Below are 26,887 nucleotides of genomic sequence, written 5' to 3' on the forward strand. Positions count from 1 at the left end.
TTGACCAGTCCTTATGAATATTCAAGTCAGCAAGTTGACGATGTCATGCTCTCACAATTTCTTAATCATTTCACATACAGAAATGACAAAAATCTCATATTTCAACTGTATTAATATAAAACTTGTCTCAAAACTACCTAAAATAAAAAAAGAACAAATGTTACCTCTGATATATTTTGGCATGGGAATATGCTTTTACCTATATTAGCTAAAAAAAAATTTCATGAATTTCATATATAACATATGAAATTTTCCTGAATTTCACATATAACATATTAATGAAAAATTGTGAGGGCATAACATTATCAGTTTGCTCATTTGAATATCAATAAGGACTGGTCAATAAATGCTTTTTGAATAACTGTGAAATTTCAAAATATCTTCCACATTTCTTATCCGATTTTTGTCATTTTTGAAATGTTTTGTAGGTTGTTGTTTTTTTTCTCTTTCTTTTGTAGTTTATTTTTGGGGTGGATTTCCTCTTTAAATAAGACTTATCCTCAGAAAATTCAATATATTCTTTTGGTACTAATGTGTCCTACAACAATATTTTCTGGAGAATACAGTTAGTGTAAATATGGCATCTGTGTGATAACATGAATATGAGATATGTTCAAGAGAGTTGTGGGTAATATACCTGTTGAAGAAGCTAACAATCATGAAATGAATCATTTAAAGTGCAATCAGTAACCTTAAAAAAAAAATCACCCCAAATTCTCTGGATTTAACTAGTCATCTGATGACATGTCGCCTATCTGATAAAAGGGAATCTTAACCCGATGTTCCAACTGACTTTGATGAATTGAGTTGTGGAAGAATTTTCATTTCAATCCCGACTAACACAAGGAAGTTTTAAACAGAATTACAAAAAAGGAGTAAATTATTTACACTGATATCTGACACTATCACACGTGAAAATTAAGTAAAGTGATGTCATCACATGTTTTGTTGGTTGTACAAGAAAACACAATAAGAATCATACTTTTTAATGGAAAATTTAGCACCCTCTTTATTCCTCAACATTCAAAGTATTGTCGCCCACTTATAACAACCCTACAATCATGTGATGTGATGGACTAAAAACTAGTTACTCTTTTTAATAAAAAAAAAGAAACTTACTAAAGATTGTGTGCCGGTCAATACAAGACTTTGATGATAATAATCCTCTCATTCAATTTGCATTTGTAATTATGACTAACTTTATTGTCATTTAAAAATGAGTAAAACTCCCAAATTCTTTGTAGTTAAATTTCATATCTTATATTTAATCAATAAAGATGGTAATAAAACCTTTTGCAATTTTGTTCTTGTTACTCTTTTTCCTGTTCCTCTCTTAACTTACGTAAATTTAAACAAGAAATTGCTTTTCAGTTAAACCAAAAAGTAAAAACTGGGAGACTTTATTTTGTAGGTTTGAGCAGAAAAATACAACCTAATCCTATTGTCCATGTGTTATTCCAAGGGCATTCATGATTCTCACTGTAAAAAGCCATACTTGTACGCTCCAATGAAACAGGCACTTAAAGAAAAAAAAAATCAGTAACATGATATGCTGTCTGTTAGTGTTAACGCAACAAGGATAATAAGTTTATAATTACAATGTATAAACTCTGGATATCAAGAGAGTGCAATGTTAGGGTTGCTCATACCTACAACCAACAAAGAATCTAAAATTTGGGGTTTTTTTTAAACTTCAATTCATTTCACTTTTATTCATCTATTGTATTCATATCTTTTTTCTGAGATGGGTTGGGGTGGGTTGATAACAAATTTCTCCTGTGCACCAAATTTATGACAAAATGGAAAGAAGGAACAGCTGTGTACTTTGTAGCAAGATCAAAGCTACAACATTCATCTGGATAGAGACACTTCAATGGGCACAACATGCTATTAACTGGTTCCTGAGTAGATTCAGAGATTTACATATAGACCTTTAACATGACCAACCATGTTCCCGTTGACTGTGGACTACTGCTCCAAACTAACCCCGTGAAATGCTATCCCTTGTATGAATGTGTTTTGTTTTTGTTTTGTTTTTTAAGTGTGACTATTTCTACTGTGTTAATGATATCACTCGTGATGTTAGTTATCTTTAGAGAGTGACCACTGTGAGATGGTACTGACTTCAACCACTCAATGCTGCTGTATGTGGTAGTGAGACAACATATCTCGCTACGGTGTGTTACAGGGTGAGATGAGACGATTATTAAGGACACTGCATCTAACCACGTCATCTGTTGGAGAGGTATTATTCCCCTTGGAGTTCATCACAACATCCAGTGCGAGAGACTAACCTTCAAAGTGAGATATGTCCTTGCTGGTACGGCAGGCTGCACACCTCTCACCTTCTCCTGTGCAATAAGGGGCAACCTGTCCCCCTGATACCAACAATGGGGGGTCAAAATTCATTTCAGGTGGAAGGGGGGAGGTCTCTTACACATGAAATTGATAATCACACTTATCATGATCCATTCATCAATCCTTTGCACTGTTTCAGCAAAAAGCAAAATGCAATGTCCATACCTTTACACATGCACTAACTCGCACCCACACCCACTTGCAAAGGCCTTCAAATGAGGACCCGTCCACTGCATAGGTTTGTTCTCCCACCTGACCATCGATTCAGAGGTCAGGCACTTTACACCAGACTGTGAACCCTCCTTGTGCACTTTTCATTTCAAGTACAATGTTCACAGGCTTACACATCCCTTGTTAAGAGTATTCATGTGTGAGAACATCTTCTAGACCAATTTAACAGGTGTTTCTTAGTAATTGACCGCCGACTGAACTTTTCCAGCAGCTGAGACCGTCCACCAATAGTTTATGTACTTGTCTATGTCGATGGCTGGCTGGCGTGTACCTTTCAACTTCTGCAGGTATGAAGGCATTTACTAGTTTTGAAAGCAACCTCACACACACACACTGACTTACAACGAGTTCCACCATTTGTTTTACTACAAGTATTTGTTTCTGGTCGGTTAAAGGGTGTGTACAGTTCTGGTCGAGGTGAAGATTTAGCTTTTATCATTTTGTGAGATATTCAGAAACCACTCTACAAAACGTATGAGATTTCAAAGAGCATGCAGTTCTAAGGGGTATCAAAAGTTTATTTGATGAAAATCGGTTTTGAAATGGCTGAGATATCCAAAAACAAGGTGAAACAAAGAGATCCTAATAAAGTTGTGGCATGTCGCCTTTTATCATCAACTCTTTTTTGGATATCTAAGCCATTTGAAAACCAATTTTCATCAAATAAACATTGAATCCTTCTTAAAATTACATGCTCTGTCATATTTCATAAGAGGCTTTTCATTATCTCACTTAGGAATGTTCAAAACATGAATACCTACCTCAACCAGTACTGTACAGTCCCTTTAAAGTCGAATGTTCTGGACAAAAGTAATGGATCTAGTTTGCTTCATACTCATGTACCAACCGGAGCATGTAGTCTCAATCACGCACACACACAAGCACATGAATTACATGTCAAGAAATTTACAAGGTGCTTTACAGCAGAATTTACTTCCAAGGAATAGTTGGTTGTACTAAAAGTAATGAAGTTAAAGCAGCAAAGTATGGTGTAGCACGCAAAGTTAGACAATCATGAAAAAAATGATTGCATAAAGGTTAATGGATGATCCGACTGTGGCGTCTCTTGCCTCAGTACTCCTCACTCAATTTGCTATCAACGAAAACTTGGAATGTGTCCAAAGTTGGTGAAAAGGAATTGAATTACACCTGTCCCGGTGAGATATGAAAATATAATTGTGGTTTTGGTTGGTCTTCTGAGAATTTACAGAGAGAGTGTAACCAATTTCGTATCTTTATTTTTCATAGCTGCTAGATTAACCAATTTATGTGCACCCATTCTGCTTTCACTTTACTGCTCTCACTAAATTCAGTCAAATTCTCATTTTAAAAAAAAGAAGATGAGAAGGGAGAGCAATTCTAGTCCATCTTCAAGTCAACCTTAATAAAAAGAATGACATCGCACAAATGATAGAAGTTTCATGAAAAAAATCAGATACGGTATATATTATATCAAATAGTGCAGTATGTTATTGCAACATGCTTTCACAGAACAATGATATTGATCATGCTCATGAGATGAAGGGGAGATATCATTGCCAACAAGGTTCCCATTCACCTGCAAGTGTTTAAAGACTTCATATCCTCAAATTAAATTAATTCAAAAATATGTATCCTTCACAAAATATCACCCTGATGCTTTAATAAATTGGAAATCACTACCTTGAGAGAAGAGGGACCAAAGCTGCACCCAACATCACTCTTCTGAGAAATGATTTAAACACTCTAACATTCCACAAATACCTGATTTAATATCCCACCTTCATGAAACTTCTACAAGTCTGTGTATGCTGGATATCACTCTATAAGAGTCAACTTGAAAACAGAGTGGCGATGCACCTCCTGAACTATTAAAGTTTTACTGCGCAGGAGGCCACGCCTACTGCGAAGATGGGTAATAGGGATACACTCACCTGGCTAGCGGTATCGGTGTCCTCGAAAGCCGGCGAGGCTCGGTCCAGCTTCTGAAGGATGGGCTGGACGGCAGGCATGAGGTCCATGCTGCTGTAGCGGGCTGGGAGGAGGGCGTCGTCCCTCAGGGCCTCCTCCAGGGTTAGCTCCTCCGTCTGGTCAATGTCCAGCGTGTTGTAATGCCGCGTGCCCCGCCTACCAAAGCAGAGAACATCCCCTTGATATTTGGTGTACTGTCAGGAGGTCCTGATGGCCGAGTACTGATAGCTTTCAACATATCACAGACCAGCCCATGGGGACTGGGTGTGTGTGTGTGTGTTTGTGTGTATGTCATGTGTGTTATGTGTTATGTGTTGCATGTTGTGTGTGTGTGTGTGTGTGTGTGTGTGTGTGTGCATGTGTGTGTGTGTGTGTGTGTGTGTATGTGTGTTTTATGTGTTATGTGTTTCAATGTGTTGTGTGTTGGTAGTATGTGTATGTGTGTGCGCTAGTGGAAGGTTAGGGGTACGGGTGAGGTGATTTCGGGAATGTGTGGTGGGTTACGGGGTGTAGGGAGGCTGTGTTGGTGCTGGCTGGTGGTATATGTGTGTGTGTGATGGGTCTGGCTGGTGGTATATGTGTGTGTGACAAGTCGGGATGTGTCAGTCACAGGAAGTATTTCTCTAGAAGGTGGCAATTGTTTTGTTTTTTTCGTTTCTGATGAACATATTGAAAAACTCATTTTTATTCTACAAAATGCAGACAGATGAGATATTTTCCTGGCAAACTATTTGAAATATAAAGTAGCAATAGCTTGCCAATCTTGTCTGTTTGTTGTTTGTTTGTTTGTTTGTTTGTTTGTTTGTTTGTTTGTTTGTTTGTTTGCCTCCTCTCTCTCTCTTCTGGAGATATAAAGTGTACTATGTTTAAACCACAAAGTTGCTTAGCTTTGTCCTTTTACTATTAGGCCATAGAGAGGGGGCACAATTTGGTAATGTATGAATATTCAATGCAGCATTAGAATTTGGCTCAAAATCAAAAGAAAGTTTTAAAAAAATCATCAAAGAGCAGCACAAATACATGTGAAGAGCAGTACTTTGAATTTTGATTGGAGGAAAAAAAATCGCAAATCATTTGTACAAGAAATATTTGACATGCAAAGATGCAGGGGGTCGGATTTGCATTGTTAGTTTTGAAGACACTTTACAGTTTTTTTACAGAATTTTTGTTTAATCATATCATCAAATTAATTTCTGCAAATTGTCTTTATGCAAAGTAAGGATACCACAAATATTACTTTGGTTGCCAATGCCTTTAAAAATAAACAGCAGAGAATGATAATACTAGCACTAAAACCAACACAACATGCGGCGCAATCAATTTTAATCAAGTGCCAGAAAATGAAATTGTTTTTTTCTTTTTCTGTTTTGTTTACTCAATCATAAGTTGGCAAGTACATCAAGAAAAAAAGAATGAAAACCCTCCACTCTAGGTAAGAACATGATCAAACAGATTGTAAAACAAGCACCAGGGTAATGCATGCTGGTTGCAAATGCAATAAATGTGCAAAATGACTCTTCATAACTAAAACCAAATTCCCAAATGCTCACATGAATACAGAGAGTATAATAGAAATATCTGAGGTAACCTCTGATGCAGAGTAATAAATATCTAGGCGCTGAAAAAGTTGGCAAACTTTTCTTGAATGATTTCACTTTCTTTTTATACTATACTTTCATTTCACCAGAGTATTCATCTCAAATTTTGTTTAAAGATACATAAAATACATAAATTTGAAAGATAAATGTTGCTACCAGTCACTGTTAGGTGTGCAAACTCAAGGGGATTAGTGAAACACTGCAAAGAAAAAAACATTTCTTTATGAAAGTCAATTCAGCTGGTGTTCTCACAAACTAGAAGAATCTGTTAGTTTCATCTCATACACTTTAAAACAAAACTTACTCAAAAGTGCTAGAAACAAAAGGAGGAAAGGAGACAAATGTGTCTCCAATTGCAGAAAGAGTGCCTGCTACAATTATTGTGATTGTAGTATGGACTACGTGCGCTATCTATGGTGGCATGTGAAATGTTGAATAGTCAACTTGTGGGCCGTTCGAACATATTGTGGCATAGTTTTATGGTGTTATGGTCCTCTGCAGTGAATTCTATTGAGTGGACACACATACATTCTGATATGAACTGCAGTGTATCCTGAAATTGATGGTGGCCATATAGTAGAAGTGAAAGATGGTAAAAGTCTTCATTTTGGTATCTAATACCACAACTAAAAATACCTCAGAAGTGAAATTGGTGAGTAATCCAATAAGAATATCCATATGATAAACTCTTGCCAATTGTGTGACAATGTTAATGTTTCTTGCTATGGTTCTACTTTCTATGGGGCCAATGCAACAAAATGTGAAGACTGACACGTTCCAATATTTTTTTTCTTTCTTGCTGATGTATTTGCTGCTAACAGCTACCATAGCCAACTGAACAAAAGCGGGTAACATAATTTGAGGACTTGTAAACGGTTACTAACAAACTAATGAGACAAGAATTATATTTGCAGAGTAAATGGTCCTCTCGAACAAGACCAAAGAGAGAGCGAAAGAGAGGAAGAGAGCGAAAGAGAGGAAGAGAGAGAAAACCAAAATGAAAACATTCATATATATCCCTTTAAAAGAAATGAAAATAGAGAGGGGATGAGAAGAAAAAAAGGGACAGGTTTACATCTCATCCACAGAATGAGCAAAGGCTAAAGTAGCAATGGCTATGATACTGTATACGCCATATATTCAGCGAGTTTAAAGTTTTGCGAATCGGGACTTCCCGGCCATTTCGCGAGTGGTTAAGTTCGCGATCGTGGAGTACAGTACTGAATGGAGAAATGTATGCGTGCACGTCACATCCATATCGGGATCAGAGTCAATATTTTTGCGTGTCTTTAAATTTGCAAATGGCACCTCTCTCGTGAAATTCGCGAAATTAAAAACCTCACGAAATACTCGGCGTATACAGTAATATAGAAAATAGTTAAACTGCTCGGCAGCTGGGTACCAGGGTGCATTCACACGTTTCCCATCTCATACTCACTTGTCCGCATCTCTGTCTTTGAGCTGTGAAGGAAGCATAAAAGTCCTCGGTCTAAACGCACTCTGATACAAGAGCAGAAGAAGGAAAGGGTCAAAACTAAAAAAAAAAAAAAAAAAAAAAAAAAAAGAGGAAAAAAAGAGGAAAAAAATAATTCCATGGCATAGACATTTCTAATTTCCCTTGGACCGTCAGCCATGTCTCTCTTGAAGAGAATAGTATTAGGAATCCTGATCCACTATAGTGATTGCACAGCTATGGAACTCTTATCCTTATTGCACAGAATGCCTTGTATCTATACAAGCTTTCCATTATGCTGACTTCTCTGTTTGCACAAAGCTTTTGTGCTGGAGATTAAGATTTTGTTTTTATCATGAGTAAGCGTCTCTGGACAAATCTTCTTCATACTTTGTCATGTAACTGACTGGGACAAAATGGAATTCAAGAAATAGATATCTACTTGTGTTGATTCAAGCATTTGGGAAGAGAGAATTACATTTCAAAAATAGACTCTCATAAATGACTTATCAATTTACATCTTATCAGGGAAGATAGTTAAGGTTTGATTATCTAATGGCTTGACATCATGCTCGTGCAAATGGCCTCATCATCATGCACATCTGGTAGCTGAGATCCAGTCTTCCTGACCACAAAACTTGTCTTTGCACATGTATACATCCAAACAGCCATGATAAAACAATTTTCATTATGTCACTTGGATGTAGAGAGCAACATGATTTACACATCATTTCTCTTGAGAAAGACAGTTAGCCTACTGAATGACAACCTCTGCATATTAAAGATTTTTACCTCAGCCCTTGACATATAATCACTACCAGCCCCATCTCATGATATATGATGCAACAACTGAAAGTGAACAGAGCACAGCATCAACCTAAAGGCAAAAATATCCTTTCAGGTTTGAGGCTCTGTACTTTTAGCTGTTGCAGAGGCAGGATTTTGTACTGACGGGACATATTTTACAAAGAATAAGGCAACCACAACAGAAAAAGAAGACAATCACAACAAAAAAGAAGGCAACCACAACAACAAAAAAGTAGGCAAAGGAAAAAGCACAATTGTGCATTGCTCTCGGCAGCTTGATGGGAAAGACAAGTATTCCATTACAGATTGAAGTACTTAGAATTTGTCACTTCCCTGACAACATGAAGCATGAGTACTTTATCCATTAAACCATAAATACAACCCCCCCCCCCCCATCATCGCCTCTTCATAGCTCTCCGTACGCCAACCGACTCTGATGACTTTAACTTAATAGGATGCACGTCACACTAAGATTTTCTTGAGAGCGTAGCAAATTTGTGCTGACAGCTATAATAGAACAGCACACACTGTAATAGAGCCCATTTTATATGACTTCACTTCTTTCCTGGGACATAGAATAATAGCACCCTGCTGAACGCCATTGAAAAAAAGAAGAAAAAAAGATGAACATCGTTACTGACGGGTGATGACAGAGCTACTTCAAAAATGGCACTCTCTAATAAATATACCTCAATTTATTTAAATGCGTTGCAAATCAAAATCCTCCCTAAGGTGATGTCAACTCATGTCTCTCTTGAAGAGTGTAGACATTTTAAACATAAATCACATAGTCCCTGTGTGCAGGCTTAGTTTAATAAAACAGGACAAAGGAGATAGAAAGCAGGTAAACATACATGTATAATACGAATTAAGGAGATCAATATTACAACAGATTTTGTCTTCTTCAGATACAAGCACATATTCGATGGTTGCTATGAGAATTGTTTGAGAATGAATTCAATCTGAATGATTTTTGCTGTTTTGGCAGTTAACTCATTCAGTGCATATCACATTTGTCTTAATATACAGTGTTCATAAGATTTTAGGATAGCGTGGCCCTGAAAGAGTTAAAGGAAACCAAAGCCCAAAGAGAAATGTGAATTGAGTGAAAGCAGCAACATTAGCAGAACATATCAGTGAAAGTTTGAGGAAAATCAGACAATCCGTTCAAAAGTTATGAACTTTTAAAGTTTCTGCTCCGTCATCGCTGGATAAGAAGACTACTAAAGTTCATGACATCATTGTGGACAACAATATAAAGAAAATATAAGGAGAATTCCACAAAATTTCATTTTTCATGAAAAGTACACATTCTATTGACTTATTACTGATATATGCTAAGGGTAATATTATTCCCCCAGCTTTCAGAAAGAGGTAGTCAAGAGCTCTTTCATTATGCTGGAAAAGTGAAAATATGTTAAATTTTCTTTATATTCTCTTTATATTGTTGTCCATAATGACGTCATGAAGTATAGTAGTCTCTTTATCCAGCACTGATGGCACCGAAACTTTAAATATTCATAACTTTTCAATTGATTCTCTGATTTTCCTCAAACCTTCACAAATGTGTTCTGCTAATATAGCTACTTTCACTCAATCCATATTCATATTTGGGTTTTGGTTTCCTTTCAAGTTTACAATGACAGACAGACTGACTTTTAGTTTTGAAATGTGAAGTGACTCAACCAGCACAAGAATAATCAGTCAGAAGGTCTGAGGTATTTCATTCTCTCCCAAAAAAGGGCAAAACTTTCCTGAATGTAAATCTTTCTGGTTTGAAAAGAAGGAAAGAAAAAAAAATGAGAGAAGGTCATATCAGCAGGAGCCCGGTTTACACAGGCTTAGTTCGGCCTGAAATACATTTATGCAAATTTATGAAATTTTTGCTGGGCAAACTCAGAAAATCACTATGACACAGTGATTATGCTCCCAATTGTACAGCAAAACATTCTCTCCTTTTCACTGCATACCTTTTTTTTTTTTTTTTTTGCTTTCTAGTTGTCAAGGAAAGATGTGTAATACTCTACTGAAACAATAAAAAAATGCTGGTATGTGTGTGTGTGACTTGTCACCTGCAGCTGACTGGACTCTGGCCAATGATCACATACTGGTTAGGAATGTCAGCATGCTTTCAAGTTTGTGGCTCCCTTTTTGCACACCTGAAAATCAGATTCTTTTCATAAGCTGGTATATCGCAGAGGTAGGTAATTCAGACCTTTCCTTCGAATAATTAAACTCGAAATTTCTTTACTATGGTGGAGGAAACAATATTATAGATACCCAGTGAATTTATTCCCCCCCCCCCCCCAAAAAAAAAAAAAAAAAAAAAAAAAAAAATCCAACCATTATTCCTGGTACACAAGGGAAGCATATTCTCAAGTGATAAGTGTTGGGGTTAGTTGTTCATTTGTTTTATCAAAACTCTGAGGTGTATTACCGTATGATTTCATACACAATGTTGGAAGACATTATTCTCTCACCATCTAACGCAAAATTCTGTGTCGTTTGCAAAAGAGGTATACAACATTTTGATTTATCAAATTCGACTACAAAAGTTGTGTGGAGTTCTACTATGATAGAGGAATTTCTACTGCCATAGTCACTGCATTAAGTCTGCCACTGCCAATGGCAGCTACATGTATGTGGACACAATTGTCAGCAGTATTCTGAGGTGGTGAATTTGAAGGGGTTAAACCTGCAGGCCATAGAGGGGTACTTGGTGAAGGGGTAGGGGAAGAGGGTGTGCTACCTGTGCTGAGGCCGAGGTGGGCTTCTTCCGCGAGAGCACGGGGCTGGTGGTGGGTGAGGAAGGGGTGCTCCGCGCCCCTGAGATGGGGAGAGAGATCTCCGGATAGTCCTTTCTCGTTGGGAGGATGTCTTCCGACTCCTGTTGGTGGGGGCGGGGGGAGAAGATCATCAAGTAGCTCATATTTGTGACATATTTGTTGCCTATCTTCAGCCTAACAATTACATACATCAGGAGAATTCTTACTTTCACCTTTATGTGAAAACATGAGAATGTTCCTTTAGTTATTTTTTTTTAAAGCTAAAACACATGGTTCTCTATTCCAGTAGTGAGAGCACATATCACATTACAACATGAATGCATTCAGCAGAATCTTCTAACCTCAAAGTCAAGTTTGCATACATACTGATGATGATAATACAGCTGATCCTAACAAAAGCATGCATCAAAATCAGGAGGGAGCTGACAGTGGCAAAAAAAAAAATATGATTCATTACATCTCTCTTAAAAAGAAACAAAAACTACTTCTCAATTGCTGAAACACTTGTGTTCTTGTCTCAGTAGCCAAGAAACTATGAAATTTGTAATTGTAGTGGCAAGACATTTATTCCTTCACTTGCAAAAACTCTACAACAGAAATAAACTTTGTTCTAGTTAAACAAGGACTATTTTGGTATACTCAACAGAATTCATATTTCAGAGTACATAGTAAGGGTTGCAAACTTGACGAGTTAGAAACCTTCTCAGTCCTGCTGCACATTATTATTCAAACAGGTAGCATTTACACATTGTGATGAACATACATTCTTTTCCTTGCATCTTCAGAAATATAAAGAAAAGCTGAAAAACAAAATGAGAAGAAGAAGCACGAAAAACTGGAGAGGAATCTGACCTTTGGTTTCAGCTTGTCCCTCACAGTATTAAGCCTCTTCCCAGCAAAATGCTTCGTCTGCAAAATGGAAAAGTTTCAGTCCATTTTCCATTTAGTGCATGCAAAGGGGACTCTGGCAAGGCCATATTATCGGCAATGTCAGCTAACATAAAGGTGTACATAGTATTGCTGTCACTACAATTAGAAGTGTTAATGTCAACTTGTGTTTGCTCTTATTACAAGCTGACCTTTGACACATTGCACTTCTTCTTTTTTTAAAAATCTCTGACAGCCAGCGCCTCTTATCTGTACATGTGGCAACCAACAAAAAAGGTCACGAGATCAGAATTTCTATGTTCAGATCAGATTCCAAAAGAAGAGATTCTCAGCTTTAAACAAGGTAAAACTCATAAGAAATAAATACTAATAACTATTTGGAAAAGTTACATAACTTCCTTTGTTACTTTTAAAGAAAACAGCTCTGAAGGTAAAGGTATGCTACAGATCACTGACTGATTCTTTATCTTGCCAATAAAAATGAAAAAAAAAAGGTTTCAAAAAATTCAGATCAAACTGCTTTGAAAGGACTATGAAATCATGCTCATCATACAAACTCCATTCATGTCCAGTTTCAAAATATTTTAAAGTTCAGTTGGAATTGGGTTTTTGGCCGATTCTTTTATGGTTATTCTTGGTTGGTTTTAACATGCACTTTGAAATGTCTTTTTGGGGGGAAAAATAGAGAAAAATGTTATATGAAAAAAACATGCATCTTCATTGATTGTGCAGAAACCAGTACACTAATTTTCACTCTGGTTTTAGGCTTTCAAACTTCAAATTTATATGTGAGATGAATTACTCCTTCAGGAAATACCAAAATGTGGAAATCTACACTGTTGATCAGAAATACGCATAATTCAATTCAGGCCTACAATTTGTACCAGAAAATTGATACATAAACTTGGGGGGTCATGATACAAGATCACATACGGGTAAAACGGCATACAAATTTCCATATGCAACAGTACAATTACAGTGATATACATGTAGCTTCTGCAAACTACTAACCACAGGAAGCAGAATTGTTGTAACCCTTTATGTGCCAGCTGTTTGGGGTTGCAGGACTGATACCAAAATGGCCCTTGTCTAGTATTTGATATGCTTCCAAGCAAAACATAAGTGACTTATAAATCAGCTTCAATTCCAGTCTTCAGAGTGCTACTTTGACACAGTTAAAAAACAGATGATGAATGCATTTGAGGATGGATTCATCTATTTGTGCAACACCTTCCCCACAGTGTAAACAATACACAAACGATTGGGATAAGTACGAACAACACCAGAGCAGTATGACTTGGTTTGAAAAAGGATATTCCTGACCTCTTAAATATAAGTCTGAAAGGAAAATGCAAAAGGCTTTTAAAAAAAGGAAGAAAAAGCATAATTTTATCAGCACAGTAGTGAAAATTTTACCAAATTGGATAAAAATTAAAGAAGTCATGAAATCGTGAAATTGTGAAGTTTTGCTGTTTTTTCTCAAAACAAATCTTGAACAGTCAATAGTCAATACGGATAGTAGAATGGAAATGAGTGAGCTGATGATTTCATCTTCTCAAAATTTTCCATTGATTAGGTAAATGGGTAAAAAAAAGAAAAAAAAAGAAAAAAATATATATATATATTATATTCTTTAACTGCAAAAGCATGAAACATAATGCTATTTCTGGTTGAATAACTTAAAAACCAATGATCAGTAAGATATACAGTCAAACCTGTCTATAGCAGCCACCCAAGGGAGAGATAGAAAAAAGTGGCCGGTATTGACAGGTGGCCGGTATTGACAGGTGGCCGCTATAGACAGGTTCTTATACATGCTTTTTCTCCTGGAGGGAATTGTTTTTAGTGGTCGTACACAGCAGGTGGCCGCTATAGACAGGTGGTCGTTAAGACAGGTTTGACTGTACTAGGATTTGAGACTGGGCCATAATTTTATTTACACACACACGCACAAACACACACACACACACACACACACACACAAAGGGAAATTTCAAGACTTTATGTTCAAGCTTTGTGAGGCTATGACATCATCAACGCACTCATTTCCATATTCATAGTGACTGTTAAAGAACTGTCTTATAAGAATTAACAAAACTTATCAATTTCATAACATCTTTAATTTTAATCTGAATATTCAGATTTTGATAAAATTTTCACTCTTGTGCTGGTAAAATGTTACATTTTCTTTTCAGACCAACTTGAAACTGGTCCAGCATTCCTTTTTCAATATGTAGGTATTTACATGGCACATAAAGGGTCTGGAATGATGATGGAGCCAGTATCAATGTCATGAGTTTCTTTACCTGATAGAAAGCATCTTTCACCGCTTGTGGATTCACATTGACCTGTGCAGAAAGACCATGATTCGATGCAATCATTGAAATGACTGAAATGACAGACCACAAACAATTTCACAAAAAGCAACAAGAAGCGCGGGGGATATCCCCGATGAAGAAAACTGCAACAAGGCTAAAACAGCGAGGAGAGTCGCACATCATGAAAGGTTAGCTTTGGTTTTATGAGATATGCGATGTGGAGTTACATAACTCTGGCGAATTGGTATTGGAAGTAGTTACCCCGGCATCTAGACAAAACATGCAGCTTCAATGAGAACAACACTAACAAGCTTGATTAGATGCAACGAGCTGGTTAACTGGAAATTTTGATGAACCGCGCAAAAAGCATGCATAAAACAGGGCAAGAAACACACTGAAACACACAGACACAGACACACACACACACACACACACACACACACACAAACACAAACACAACACACATTCATAAACACTGGTGAAATATGGTACAGTCACTACTCCAATCAAAATTTCAGACTAAGAACCTTAAAGCTAAAATCCCACTAGAAAGAGCTTACAAGTCAGGATGCAAGTATTACAAAGAGGTTTAATGAGTTGAAAATTGAGATACACAAATACACTTTTCAAAAATGCATGAAGGAAGGATTTAATATCAATGCATTCCATTACAATTGTACCCATATTTGGCAGCAATGAATATCTTGACTTCATAAATTCAATACAGACACTAATCTTTTTATCTCACTACATACTACTACCTCGGCATTTTGACGCATCAATCTTCCAAGCTTTCCTTTAAACAGTTTCCCTTCCTGAGTTTTTGCTTTATATTTTTAAAAAACCTTGAGAAAAACAATTTAATCCTTTGAATGACAGGCAGAGATTGAAGCTGATAAATAAGCCGGGATTCAATCCAATAGTATGGTATTATCGCAAACGTAGTTTGGGCTGGAATAATGCATCCTTTATCAGTCTGCACAGGCAGACGATAAACGTCTACTGAGGTGAAGTGCCTCTTCTGAACGTGTAATGACCCTTGCATAAAATCTCATATATCCCAACGATTTACCGAATGTGAGTAAACAGGGTTATAAGGTATGTAAGAATATGTGACCCTGCGTCACTAAACCAACAAAAAGTCGCCAGATATAGATTTTTAGTTAAGAGCACATTCTGAAAGAGCAGACTTTAAGCTTTAAAATGATGTATTACTTAATTCAAATGGACTCTCCTAACCTATCTAAATATTGGAAAGAAAGCACACACTCTGGAAAAGTGTGAACTGAGAAAAGCTCTGAAGTACAGGGTCTCTTCAAGCATTTAATCTTCACCAAGCTGTGCTAGCTGGGCGATGAATGGGACAAAAAACAGGATGTAAACCACCGCAGCAACAACAATAAAGGGATTATTAGATTAAGCGAAAATTGAGCATGTTCTATTAACACATATGTCCATGATTATGACAACTTTCAAAGCAGTAGCGTTATCATTTCAAAAGTCATTAGACTTGAAAGTGAAGAGGGTGCAAAGGATTTCAAGAAATGAAAAGGGGCCTCTGGGACATACCTGATCATTCTACTCTCCCCCCAAAAAGGTTGTAGAAAAACTGTTGAAAACACACTTTCCCATTCATGTTATCATCCCAAACTAAAGGATAATGTAGAAGAAAGATAGCTCTTCCATTAAATACGAAAAACTCAAGATTGACTCGGTTGACCCATTTCACCTTTTTTGAGTCCTCACGTAAAATCAAGAGGTAAGACTTTTTGTTTGTTTTGTGGTGCACGGTCATATATGCTACATATTGCCCTCTGGCAACAAATTTTTTTCTCTATCTTCTCAGTGCTTTAATAGAGACATTTTAATGTAATAAGCGCTTTGTAAATAGTGTGAATTATTACTATCACAATTATAATTGCTAATATTATTGTTATTATTATTGTTATCATTATTACTATGAATTATTATCATTATTATTGTAATTATATTGTTGTTATTATTGTTATTGTTATTGTTATTGTTATTATCATTATTATCATCACTATTATTTCATTTTCACTTCATTTCATTTATTGTTTTTGCATGGTACAAGTAATCAACTATGATCACTTTTGGAAATATACACATGGTTCATCATTATTCATGGCTGATTATTATTACCATTATATTATCAAAGTGATTTAAACAAAGCTTTTATTTGCATGTGAGAAGGGAGAAGAAGGGGTTGGGTTGGGTTTAGGAGTAAGGGGTAGACACAAGAAGGTTTCTTCCAAAAGAAATAGCATCATTGCAATGTCCAGTGACAGCAGATGCAGAATTGAGTAAAGAGTATTCAATTAATGGTAACACTGCCCTTGAACAAGAAGAATCAAAGCCTTTTAGTCTTGAAGTCTTTCCTTCCTAGCAAGGAAGGTTAAGAGCCCTTACAGCATTAACAAAAAATCACTTATGTCTTTTTTTTCAACACATTGGCACTAAAACTACAGAAAACAGCTAAAACTATACATAATAATACTCGATATGAATAAAGGTCTACAAAGAAAAACCTAGTGAGTCCTTTCCACAAGCCTACATGTAGTATTTTCACACTGATATTTGACCCACACTGCACTTATAGCAAATACCACCTTAAAAAAGAGAGAGAAGAAAATGACAAAAGTGCGGTGCAATTTCATGGGACCTCAGGGAGCATTTCTCTCTCTCTCTCAAAAAAAGCATATAATAAAAATTTGTATTTTTAAAACACAACACTGATTTAATAGTCAACAGAGAAAGGAATGTTTTCATGCAGAAGTGACATTTACAGCCTGTACATTGCCAAATTGTATACAAAATTTTACAAGATGCACTTGCTTGCCAAAGAAATAAAGGGTAGCCTACAAGCAGTGCAAATTTTTACAGTGACACTGAATTACTCTACCGCCCTTAACCTTTCGGTCATTGCAAAGAAGCTGAAATCTACAAAACTGATGGCATTAAATGCACATCAGTGACAAAGCAGCCCTGCCGGTAACCATAAGAAACAGCATCACAGCAACATGCAATGAAGCATTTTCTCAACTTTGTTTTTCTTCTTTTTTTTAATAGTGTGCCAACCATTGGCACAACACTGGCCTAACCTACGGCAGACACTCTCTCTAGGCACAATGAAAGTGTTCTGCGGCTAAAAAACTTCATATATCATTTGTGCTACCCAATAACTGAGCTCCAAATTCTCTCGCCAGACTCCATACTTTGCACACAAGAATCGTTATTAACTTCACGCATAACCCCCACTCTCCATTCAATAAGACCGTTTTGCTGCTATAGTTCAGGGGGGTGTTTCATAAAGCTGTTCGTCAAGTTACAAACAACTTATGAGCCACTGGTGATCAGTTCTTGTACTGAATTATAGAAATTCTTATAAGTATAGTACATCAGAACTGATCACCAGTCGCTCGCAAGTTGTTCGTAACTTTACCAACAGCTTTACGAAACAGGGCCCCGGCTTGTCTTCATATGCACCCATCTAATCATGTCCTAGACTCGAGACAGACCATATCCCCCTCCCCTCCCCAAACCTGAACTAATTGATGTTATCATAAATTGAGTCTTCATCCCATGTAGGTCCCAGCCAAATACCCCTTTAAAAAAACAACAACAAAGAAGCAAACCAAATAGTATTGCACTTGACATGTGTTGAATATGGCTACATGTAAATGATAGCCAGCAGAGAGCAAGGAAGACACACAGAAAACAGACAAGGATTTCTTTTTGCCCATAAAATGATTTTTTTTTTCATTTAAATCACAGCATCATGCTACATATTCTATGACAATGAATACATTGCATTGTTGCCATAGTTACTGGGAGTCCAGCTACAGTTCATGCCCTCATTGTGACCTTTAACCCGTTGAGGACGAGTCCCGGGTATACTCGTGCAAGCGTCTATGGGGAATGCGTGTTGTAGCCCAATCAAACCGTCCTCAACGGGTTAAATGGGTGATAATGAAGGCATTTAATTTCTATTCTCTAGCTATGCTCTATGATTTTTTTTTTTCATGTTTTATTTATGTTTTTGTTTTGTTTGTAAAGAGGGTATCTATATAATATGATACTCCAACTTACAGGGACCTTCAGATTCCCTTGAGCCTGTATGACCTAGAACAGGGAAAACATTGGAGAGGAATGAACATACAGTGACAAATAATCAAAACTGTCTTGCAGTTATATACACACACACTGGGGAGAAATACTAACTCGGCATGACTAGCGGTATGTACCATACCGCTTCATCTAACACCCATTTGCAATGTGCAACCCATAAATCCATGTGGTACTTTTGTGATTTGCACTACAGCAAAATCAGTAGAGAAAATGGTTTTCTAATGCATGTGTATGGCAAATGTTAGTATGTGTATAATAGCATACCATGAAGGAGCATGATGAGAGAAGGTAATGATAGACATAGCTCAGGCAAGGACGCAGTGTAACTTAACATACCAGGATCTAAATGCTTCACTTCATATGACGAGAATGATTCAGTTAATGCAAAATAACCATTAAAATGACCAATGACGTTAGCGCAGGCGTGAATGTTGGCTGGTGATGGAGATCATGCAGACTTGGGAATATTACACCAGAAAGCTATTAAAAGAAACGAACCCTATATTCCTTCTCCTGAATAACGACTCTCGTTGCGGTGCAAGAAAGGGGAAAGTGAAGGGAAGGTTGAAGTAAAAATCCATTTTCCACTTTTTACTTCTTCCATTGTGCAACAAGATAGTCAGCTTTTAAAGACCATTCCCTCAGTTCTTTGCATTTTTCTATTATAAAACCTCAAATGAAAATGGCCTGGCAGGCTCTGCAGTGGCCTAAATGTGCAAGAATTTAAGGTTGCACCAGGATTCTTCCAGCTTTTCAACAGAGACTGAGTGTACTTGCTAAGATCTAATAACAGACTATACCAAATACCCTCACCGTAAACTTATTAAACACAATACTAAAAAAAAGATTGAATGAAAATACTGTACTTTCCCAAGTGTATTCTATGCACCATAGTCTGTATCTAAATGAACCCCCTCAAAAAAAAATGAAAGAAATATAATATAAAGTTCAATTCATTCTTTTACAGAAAGATACTACCCCCAATCCACCAACAACATAAAATTTACTATAAAAAAAAGAAGAAGCTTAGATCTTGTTCATGACGTCTAACTTACAAGCACATACTAGAAACACTATAAAGACAACAAAATAATTAAGCAAACAAATATAATACCCAAAACAAAAGCCTATCCAAAACTGCAAAAATTCAGTAAATATCTCCTCAAATCAAGTCTCCGAGACCAGTGCGGTATTTGAGATTTGAGATGGACAGGAATTGCATTTACATTTGTACCCGTATAACTGCAAAACCTGATAATGCACAACACAAAATCTTAACATTCAATAGAATGAACTGAAGTTGCCCCATCCCCCTCCTTTTTTTTACTTAAATAAAAGATGAAACACTACATCCCATATTAAAAGCAAAGATGGAAAAAGGGAGATTGTTGAGAAAAGAAGCTGATCTTTAAAAGCTATGAAGCTATGATTTCTGGTGTACTCTAAATGACTCTAACAGCAACTGCAAGAATGTGGGTTTTTGTTTTTTCTTTTTCAATTGGCAGCTAAATGAAGCTCTTGTCTTGCCTTATTCTTGTTGTCAGTGCGTCGAACCTGAATCGTTGTGGTTGTTGCGAAGAAAACCACACACACTCGTGAATATTCCGGACATAATCAAAAGCACGGTGTTGTCATCTCCATGACAATGACGTTAAATTCCATTCTGCCTTGTATTCTTAATGAGTATTCTATGACAAATTCTGTCAATCATCATCGTAACACATATGATACATACAATTTTGTTTTGCCATTATGGCAAGGAAACACAGACTTTCAGATGATGAACTACGTATGGGCAATGCACTTTTTTTTTCTTACAGATGATAGTATACATATTATTCGAATCAATAAGAGAAGAGCCAGTCTAAACATATATTTTTGTAAAAAAAAATATTTGGTGCTAGCATAAAGATGAAAAACATAGGACAACAAAAATGTCTGAGGAAATCTTGACACAAGATCGAGCTTACACAGCAATTGTGTGCATCTCCTCTTTTTCACAAAGCCATCGATGGTTTATGATCAACTTAAAATGTGCAATATATTTGTCATGGTAATATGTGATTCATATAGTACACGCTCTACGGTATCTACGATAAGATGTGTAAATATTTTTTGACTATAAAGATTTCTATGCCAGAAGTTGCTGTGCATACCAATACAGAGTAGCTAAGTGGTAAATTCAGAGAAAGATGGGTTGATTCATGGTTGCTAAATGTGTTTGACACTTTTTCTGGTGATGGATGCCTTGGAAATAAAATAATACGCTTTTCATGATTTGAAATACTTTCTAATCTGCACAAAACATAACACGCTATCACTACTCTCATTATTCTTGAACAGACATCCCAAGAGGCCTGCTACTGTCAATGAACAACGTATCAACAATTGTTTCACCATGAGCTCTTTTTCGAATAATTACTACTACCATTTTACTCATAGCAGCTTTATAATCAGCTACTTTCCCCGTATGCATTCAATGCTAATTCACTGTACATGTGCAACATCTCCACTTCCTGTTCAGTATTTTTATTTATTTTTTTATTTGGTGTTTTTTGTGTGTGTGGCCAGAATCATAACACAACTTGCTTGATCCTCATTTCTCATTTACTTTTTGTTTACACTTTTTACCATATTATATAACAAGTGTCATAAAGGTATCATCAAGACGATAATGGGTGGGGGGAAAAAAGACATTTAATCTTAAGTAGTGTTCACCATTAATTAATAGCAGGGGAAAACTCTTCCAAATATGTTTTACCATCAGGTGTGCTAAAACAGAAAAAAAAAAATCTTAATTCATTACTGCCATCATTGATATTGAGACTTCTCGACAAATAGATAGAAGAGTGCCTCATATATACAGTGTCATGAAAAAGAGGTAACATGTAAACACTATATTGTCGCTGAGGCGACAAGACCTCGTATCTACAAAATGTCAAATGTTCAGGAGAGCCAAAAAGCATGGCGGCCAAAGCACTATAGCGAATGGGATAGCCTTTCCTTTGACATGCTGTGGTGGCTTCATTTTTGGAGTAAGACAGTTGGGATTTGGACAGGACATCACTTAACACATTATTTGACTACTAATCCAAAAAGTCATTTTCACCAAAATTGCAGATACAAGGTCTTGTCACCCCAGCGACGGTATGCACCTTTAGCACACGACAGAGTGGAATTGGTGTCATATAAATCATATGCATTATTATTACTATTACCATTATTATGAATCAACTAAAATAAATCCCACATCAGTAACCAGTGAAATCAATGTCAATATTACAGAATGGAATATAATACAACATTGTGGGTTACAATTAGTATGATGAGATTAGGGTATAACAACAGCATGATAAAAGAGGTGAGCTATATAACATAATAAGATATTTGACAGACATAACATTCACATGATTTGACGTATCAAAACCTCTAAGCGGGGAGGGTAGTATTGGGATATTAAAATCACAGAGTCGAGTTTTGAAACTGCAAAGATTCAAGAACATCAAGTCAGCTTAAAAGCCTCTGGTGGACACAACGGAACATGACTTCATTGTCAATATATAATGTTTAATTTCAGTCTGAAGCAATAAGTACAAACAATATTTTGACAAAATAACTCTAGAAATAATTCTCATATATCTGGGATTATCTTTGTTTTATTTTATCTATATCATCATGACAAACAAGGTAAAATGCAGACTGGTATTTCATTTTGACTTCATACACCTGTCAACTGTCTCTATGTTTATTTTGAAAATGGAGCATAGCAAAGTCTGGTCTGCGACTGACAGGATGGAAGACGCTTATTTTCCATTACCGACTTTGACATCCTTCCAATTCACACAAACTTAAACTAAACAAATAGAACATTCATAATAAGACAGAAAAAACAGCGTCTTCAGTTCTTGATATTTCTTGATGTGATCAGTATTGCTAACCTCAGCAGATGAAGAAAAAAACAACCCCCAAAAAGATAATTTGAACAAAAAAAAAAAATTATAATTTGGTATAACTGAAAATGGAAAAATTGCACATACATGTATTTAGAATGCTCAGTCAAATTTCAGAATACAATTTTCAGAATACAGCTTGTTTTTCATCCAGGAAACATGTTTTCCAAATTTTAGTGAGAAAATATAACATACCAGAAGTCGTTTAAAAAAACAAATACTAATGATAAATCAAAAAAAAAAATACTTGTCAACAGCTCTGTATGAGTTTTGGATTTTGCAGCATATCAGGTAGTGTTTAGCCTTACAGTAGCATTCTGGGAAAACTTCTTTTCATCAAGCTGAGCAAGAATGGCAGACAGTTCGGAGAATTGGTCTCCACAGCAACCTTACCTTGTCCTTGGCATCCCTGACGTTCTCCTTGACCCGTCCGTACAAGTTTGTGCTCTTTAGCTTGGCCTGGTTCAGCCTCCGCTTGAAGTTGTCCTGCAACTTGGAGCCTGACAGACAGACAGACAGACAGACACACACACACACACACACACACACACAAGGAGAAGACAAACAGTAATCAGACACCCTAAACCTTTCTGACCAAAAATTAAGGATGGTTTGGCTCAAAAGTAGGAATAAAAGAGCAGGTCCCATCAGAGTGTGAATACTAAAATTATCCCCCCCCCCCAAAAAAAAAAGGGATAAGAAATAGAAACTCGTACGGAAACGAGAGCTGAGAATGGTCATAATTCAAATTCTTTTCTCCAAATTCAGAATGGTTGTGAGATCTGAATAATGACCTGCCTGAAACAAACATGGAGGGGCTACTCAGACTTGTGAGAGAACATCCCTATTGAGGGCTGTTTCTCAAAAGAATCTGGTTGAGTGGTTCCTGGAAGGGATATTTTCCTGTTTTAATTTAGCATTATCAGTGTGAGTTTGTTTCAGAAATATGATTGCCGCGCCAGGGGAGAAGGCAGATTTCTCTATGAACTACCAAAACGTGTGTATTTGCTTGTCAAATTCAATTCTTACATATGAAAAAATGGCCAACTCGTTGATAGAATCATACCCCGTCATCTGATAAAATAATTCGGGAGCAGTTCTCTACAGCATCCAGTGCTGAAAATTTTTTCAACTACAAGTAGTACCGGTAAGGGTGTTATGTGTGTTGATTCTGTACAGACTGTTGATTGAGACTGTCCAAGAAAGATTGCAATGTACAAATGTATACAACAGGTGCGTTTGGTTGCCACCTGCAAATTCTGTATGAATATGAAGTATGATATATTAGCATCATTGATGACATATCACCAGACACTGTCCAAATTTGCATTCCTCTGGAGAGAGAAGCCATATATTCATCTGTCAAATGTGAGATAATTGTTACAATTGGTGTAAGGAATAGCACTCGAGAGATATGCATGATTTTTACCCGAAGAACTTCTGCTGTCCAACTCCTCCTCAAACAGGTCCTCCATTGATGTCTCCAGATTTAACGCCGCCACGCGGCTCTCTACAAACTGCAAGTCAAAGAGGGGGAAACGAAAAGATTAGTGAAGCATATCATTGGCATATATCTAGGGAATATTACTTATAATCATTAAACAGTTCAGTTACAATCGAAAGAGAAAATTCCGCATCAGACTTGTCAGTAAAATTAATGTTATTATTTAAACCATTTCAAAAGAATTTGATTTCACTATCAAAACCCTCAAGGGATTATTTCTCTGAAAATTCTATCTCCATCTAAAATTCCAATCACCTTTCACACAAACAGGAAGACAATGGTGATGACAAAGAGGAAAAAAAAAAAAAGTTTCTCGAAACACCACAATAGGTCTACACATTTAAAATGCATTATCATGTTTCTGTTTCATTTTTAAAAGCAAAAGTCATGATACTGTGGAAATGATCATGCATCAAATGATCAGATTTGAGAGATTTTCAGTATCACAGGAACTCACTTTAAATGGCAAGACAACAGCAACACAAACAACAGCAAAAGATAGTGACACATTTTGCAGAATCTAGCAAACGATATAATAGAAAGTCTTCTAAGGCTACTGGATTGTCAATTGTTATTGCTGTGGGTATCTACAAGAGCACACTCAGCTGTGTAATCATGATATTAATGCTGGAGTGATGTTGCTTGTTTGCACTACAAACAGAAACTACAATGTGACTTCAATTTTACAAGAAGAATTCAACTCTTCTGTATTCAAAGGTGAATAAGTGTAGTCATAAAGAATACTTCTTCTGAGAAAGTGCAAAGTCAAGTATATCCAAAAATATTTCCAAACTTTGACACAAATACCTCTTAATCATGATAATTTTGAGACACAAATCGCATCCCATATTAGATAATATCAGTAAAATTGTTACACATTTTTTTCTTTTTTTGTGGGGGGCAGCTTTCGTTTGTTTTAATAATTTCCCAAATTTGTTTGTCTGTTCCAATGTCTCTCATGTAAGACCACATTTTCTCCAAAAGCTGAAATCTTAATGTAAGCCCAATGAGCTTCCTTATGTTTCATTTGCTTACTCATTGACGTTATTATTATTATTTGATTTTATTATTTTTGTCCTAAATCCTGGGGGGGGGGGGGGGGGGAGGGAGGGGGGATGGGATGTTGGTGTCTAACCCTGAGTTATTGTCATTGTCATTGTTTTATTCACTCAATCTGCCAGACCAGTTGCTCACCTGGGTAAAGTGCTGAAGCTGTAGTACCATTTTCCGGAAGGGAAGCTCGTGCTTGGGGCTGGTGGCCAGAAACTGGTCTCGATCAAATACTATCTGCCCATCCTGCATCAGCAATCAAGGAAAAGAGATATAATGATGATAATGGCAATGATGATGGTGGTAACAGTGGTACTACTACTACAACCACTTTGTAAACTACTTCTAATATACCACTACTGGTACTTCTACTAGTATTGTTGCTGCTGTTTCTACTACTACTACTACTACTACTACTACTTACATTACTATTACTACTACTACTACAACTACTACTATTGCTACTACTACTTACATTACTACTATAACTTCTACTACTAGTACAACTATTACTAGTACAACCTTCGGTACTAGTACTACAACAACAACAGGTACTACTACTACCACTACTACCACTACTACATGTACTTCTACTAGTACTACCACTACTACTGCTACTACTAGTACCCCACTACTTCTACTGCTATCACTACTACTATCACCTGCTATTTCCATGACTATTACTACTACCACTACTATTACCACGACTACTGCTACTACCACTACTATTACCACTACTATTTCTAACATAATAAAATACAAAACTTGTATACACTGTATACACATATTGCGCACATGCTTCTACTAAATATTACAAAACATGATCCACACAACAAGGGCAAACAAGCACATAGGAAGACGCACCTCTAATTTGAGCGCGTCCTTGTAGCTACCCAGGAGGTAGACTATCGTCTTGAGAAACGACCTGGCCACGCCATCACCGCTGACCTGGCTGGAATTCTTGAGGTTGTGTTTCAGCTGTGTTACCTAGAAGAAGCAAAGAGGCAAATGGAAGAACACATCAAAACTACTCAATGCTCGAGGAGAAAATATTAGGGAATATGTTGCTAAACATGATCAGTCATTGCTGTTACAAATCATGATCCAAGATTCAAGATTCTAGATTCTTTATTGTCTGATCAAACACAGAAATTTGCTTATTTTACAGAAAACAATCCGCTGTTTTCTTTACAGATTGAATTTTGATAGCCATGTGCTTATGTAACTTATCCAACACCTACTAAGACTACAATCCATCAATGTTCTTCACAATGGAATTCGGTCATTAACTGCACATCTATGCACATTGCAATACAGCCAGAACTTCTTCACTGTATCCTCATCATATTAAGGACACATGTAACATATTAAACACTGAGAGTTTTACCCCCCCCCCCCCCACAAAAAAGAAAAAAGTTTACAAGTCCTCTGTACTTGAAGTTAAGGATATTCTACAAACCATGTGTACTGCTTGCAAATTACAGCCACACATTACATCCCTATTACTACCTACACACAATATTTCTTTCTTTCTTTGGAAGGATTATTTGCAGACTTTGTAATAGGTTAGTTAATAATGTCAGTATTTAAGGATGATATTACGTATAGAAACATATTGAATTCTTCATTCAAGCAATTATTTCCCTACCTTGGTATATATTAACATATATTTATTAATAGGTTGGTGAGGGTGGGGAGAGAAGGGGGAATAAGATTAAAAGACTGCATGATGAGACAGCACAACACAACCTATGGACACTTTCTTTATCATCATACACTTTTCAGCAAATGGAATCCGACAGATATGGATACACTGCTCTTTTGTTAATGGAATAGCATTTCCCA

At 36.6% G+C, this 26,887-nt stretch overlaps 1 protein-coding gene across 2 annotated transcripts in view; it reads right to left on the reverse strand.

Annotated features, from left to right (window-relative positions):
• LOC139726728 (DENN domain-containing protein 1B-like) overlaps positions 1-26,887 on the reverse strand; it is an 89,791-nt gene that overhangs the window by 14,988 nt on the left and 47,916 nt on the right. The window contains exons 11-20 of one of the 2 annotated variants that reach the window (XM_071637722.1): positions 25,907-26,029; positions 25,187-25,288; positions 23,918-24,005; positions 22,882-22,988; positions 18,500-18,532; positions 14,378-14,419; positions 12,036-12,092; positions 11,147-11,284; positions 7,576-7,598; positions 4,503-4,695 (exon numbers count right to left, since the gene is read on the reverse strand). In XM_071637722.1, the coding sequence (XP_071493823.1) occupies positions 4,503-4,695; positions 7,576-7,598; positions 11,147-11,284; positions 12,036-12,092; positions 14,378-14,419; positions 18,500-18,532; positions 22,882-22,988; positions 23,918-24,005; positions 25,187-25,288; positions 25,907-26,029 (906 nt within the window). The remainder of the gene's footprint in view (positions 1-4,502; positions 4,696-7,575; positions 7,599-11,146; positions 11,285-12,035; positions 12,093-14,377; positions 14,420-18,499; positions 18,533-22,881; positions 22,989-23,917; positions 24,006-25,186; positions 25,289-25,906; positions 26,030-26,887) is intronic. The other variant, XM_071637723.1, reaches the window with a different exon arrangement.

Source organism: Diadema antillarum, unplaced genomic scaffold (genome assembly GCF_040938485.1).
Source record: "Diadema antillarum isolate AM-2024a unplaced genomic scaffold, OU_Dant_1.0 seq00000097_RagTag, whole genome shotgun sequence".
Classification (NCBI taxonomy): domain Eukaryota; kingdom Metazoa; phylum Echinodermata; class Echinoidea; order Diadematoida; family Diadematidae; genus Diadema; species Diadema antillarum.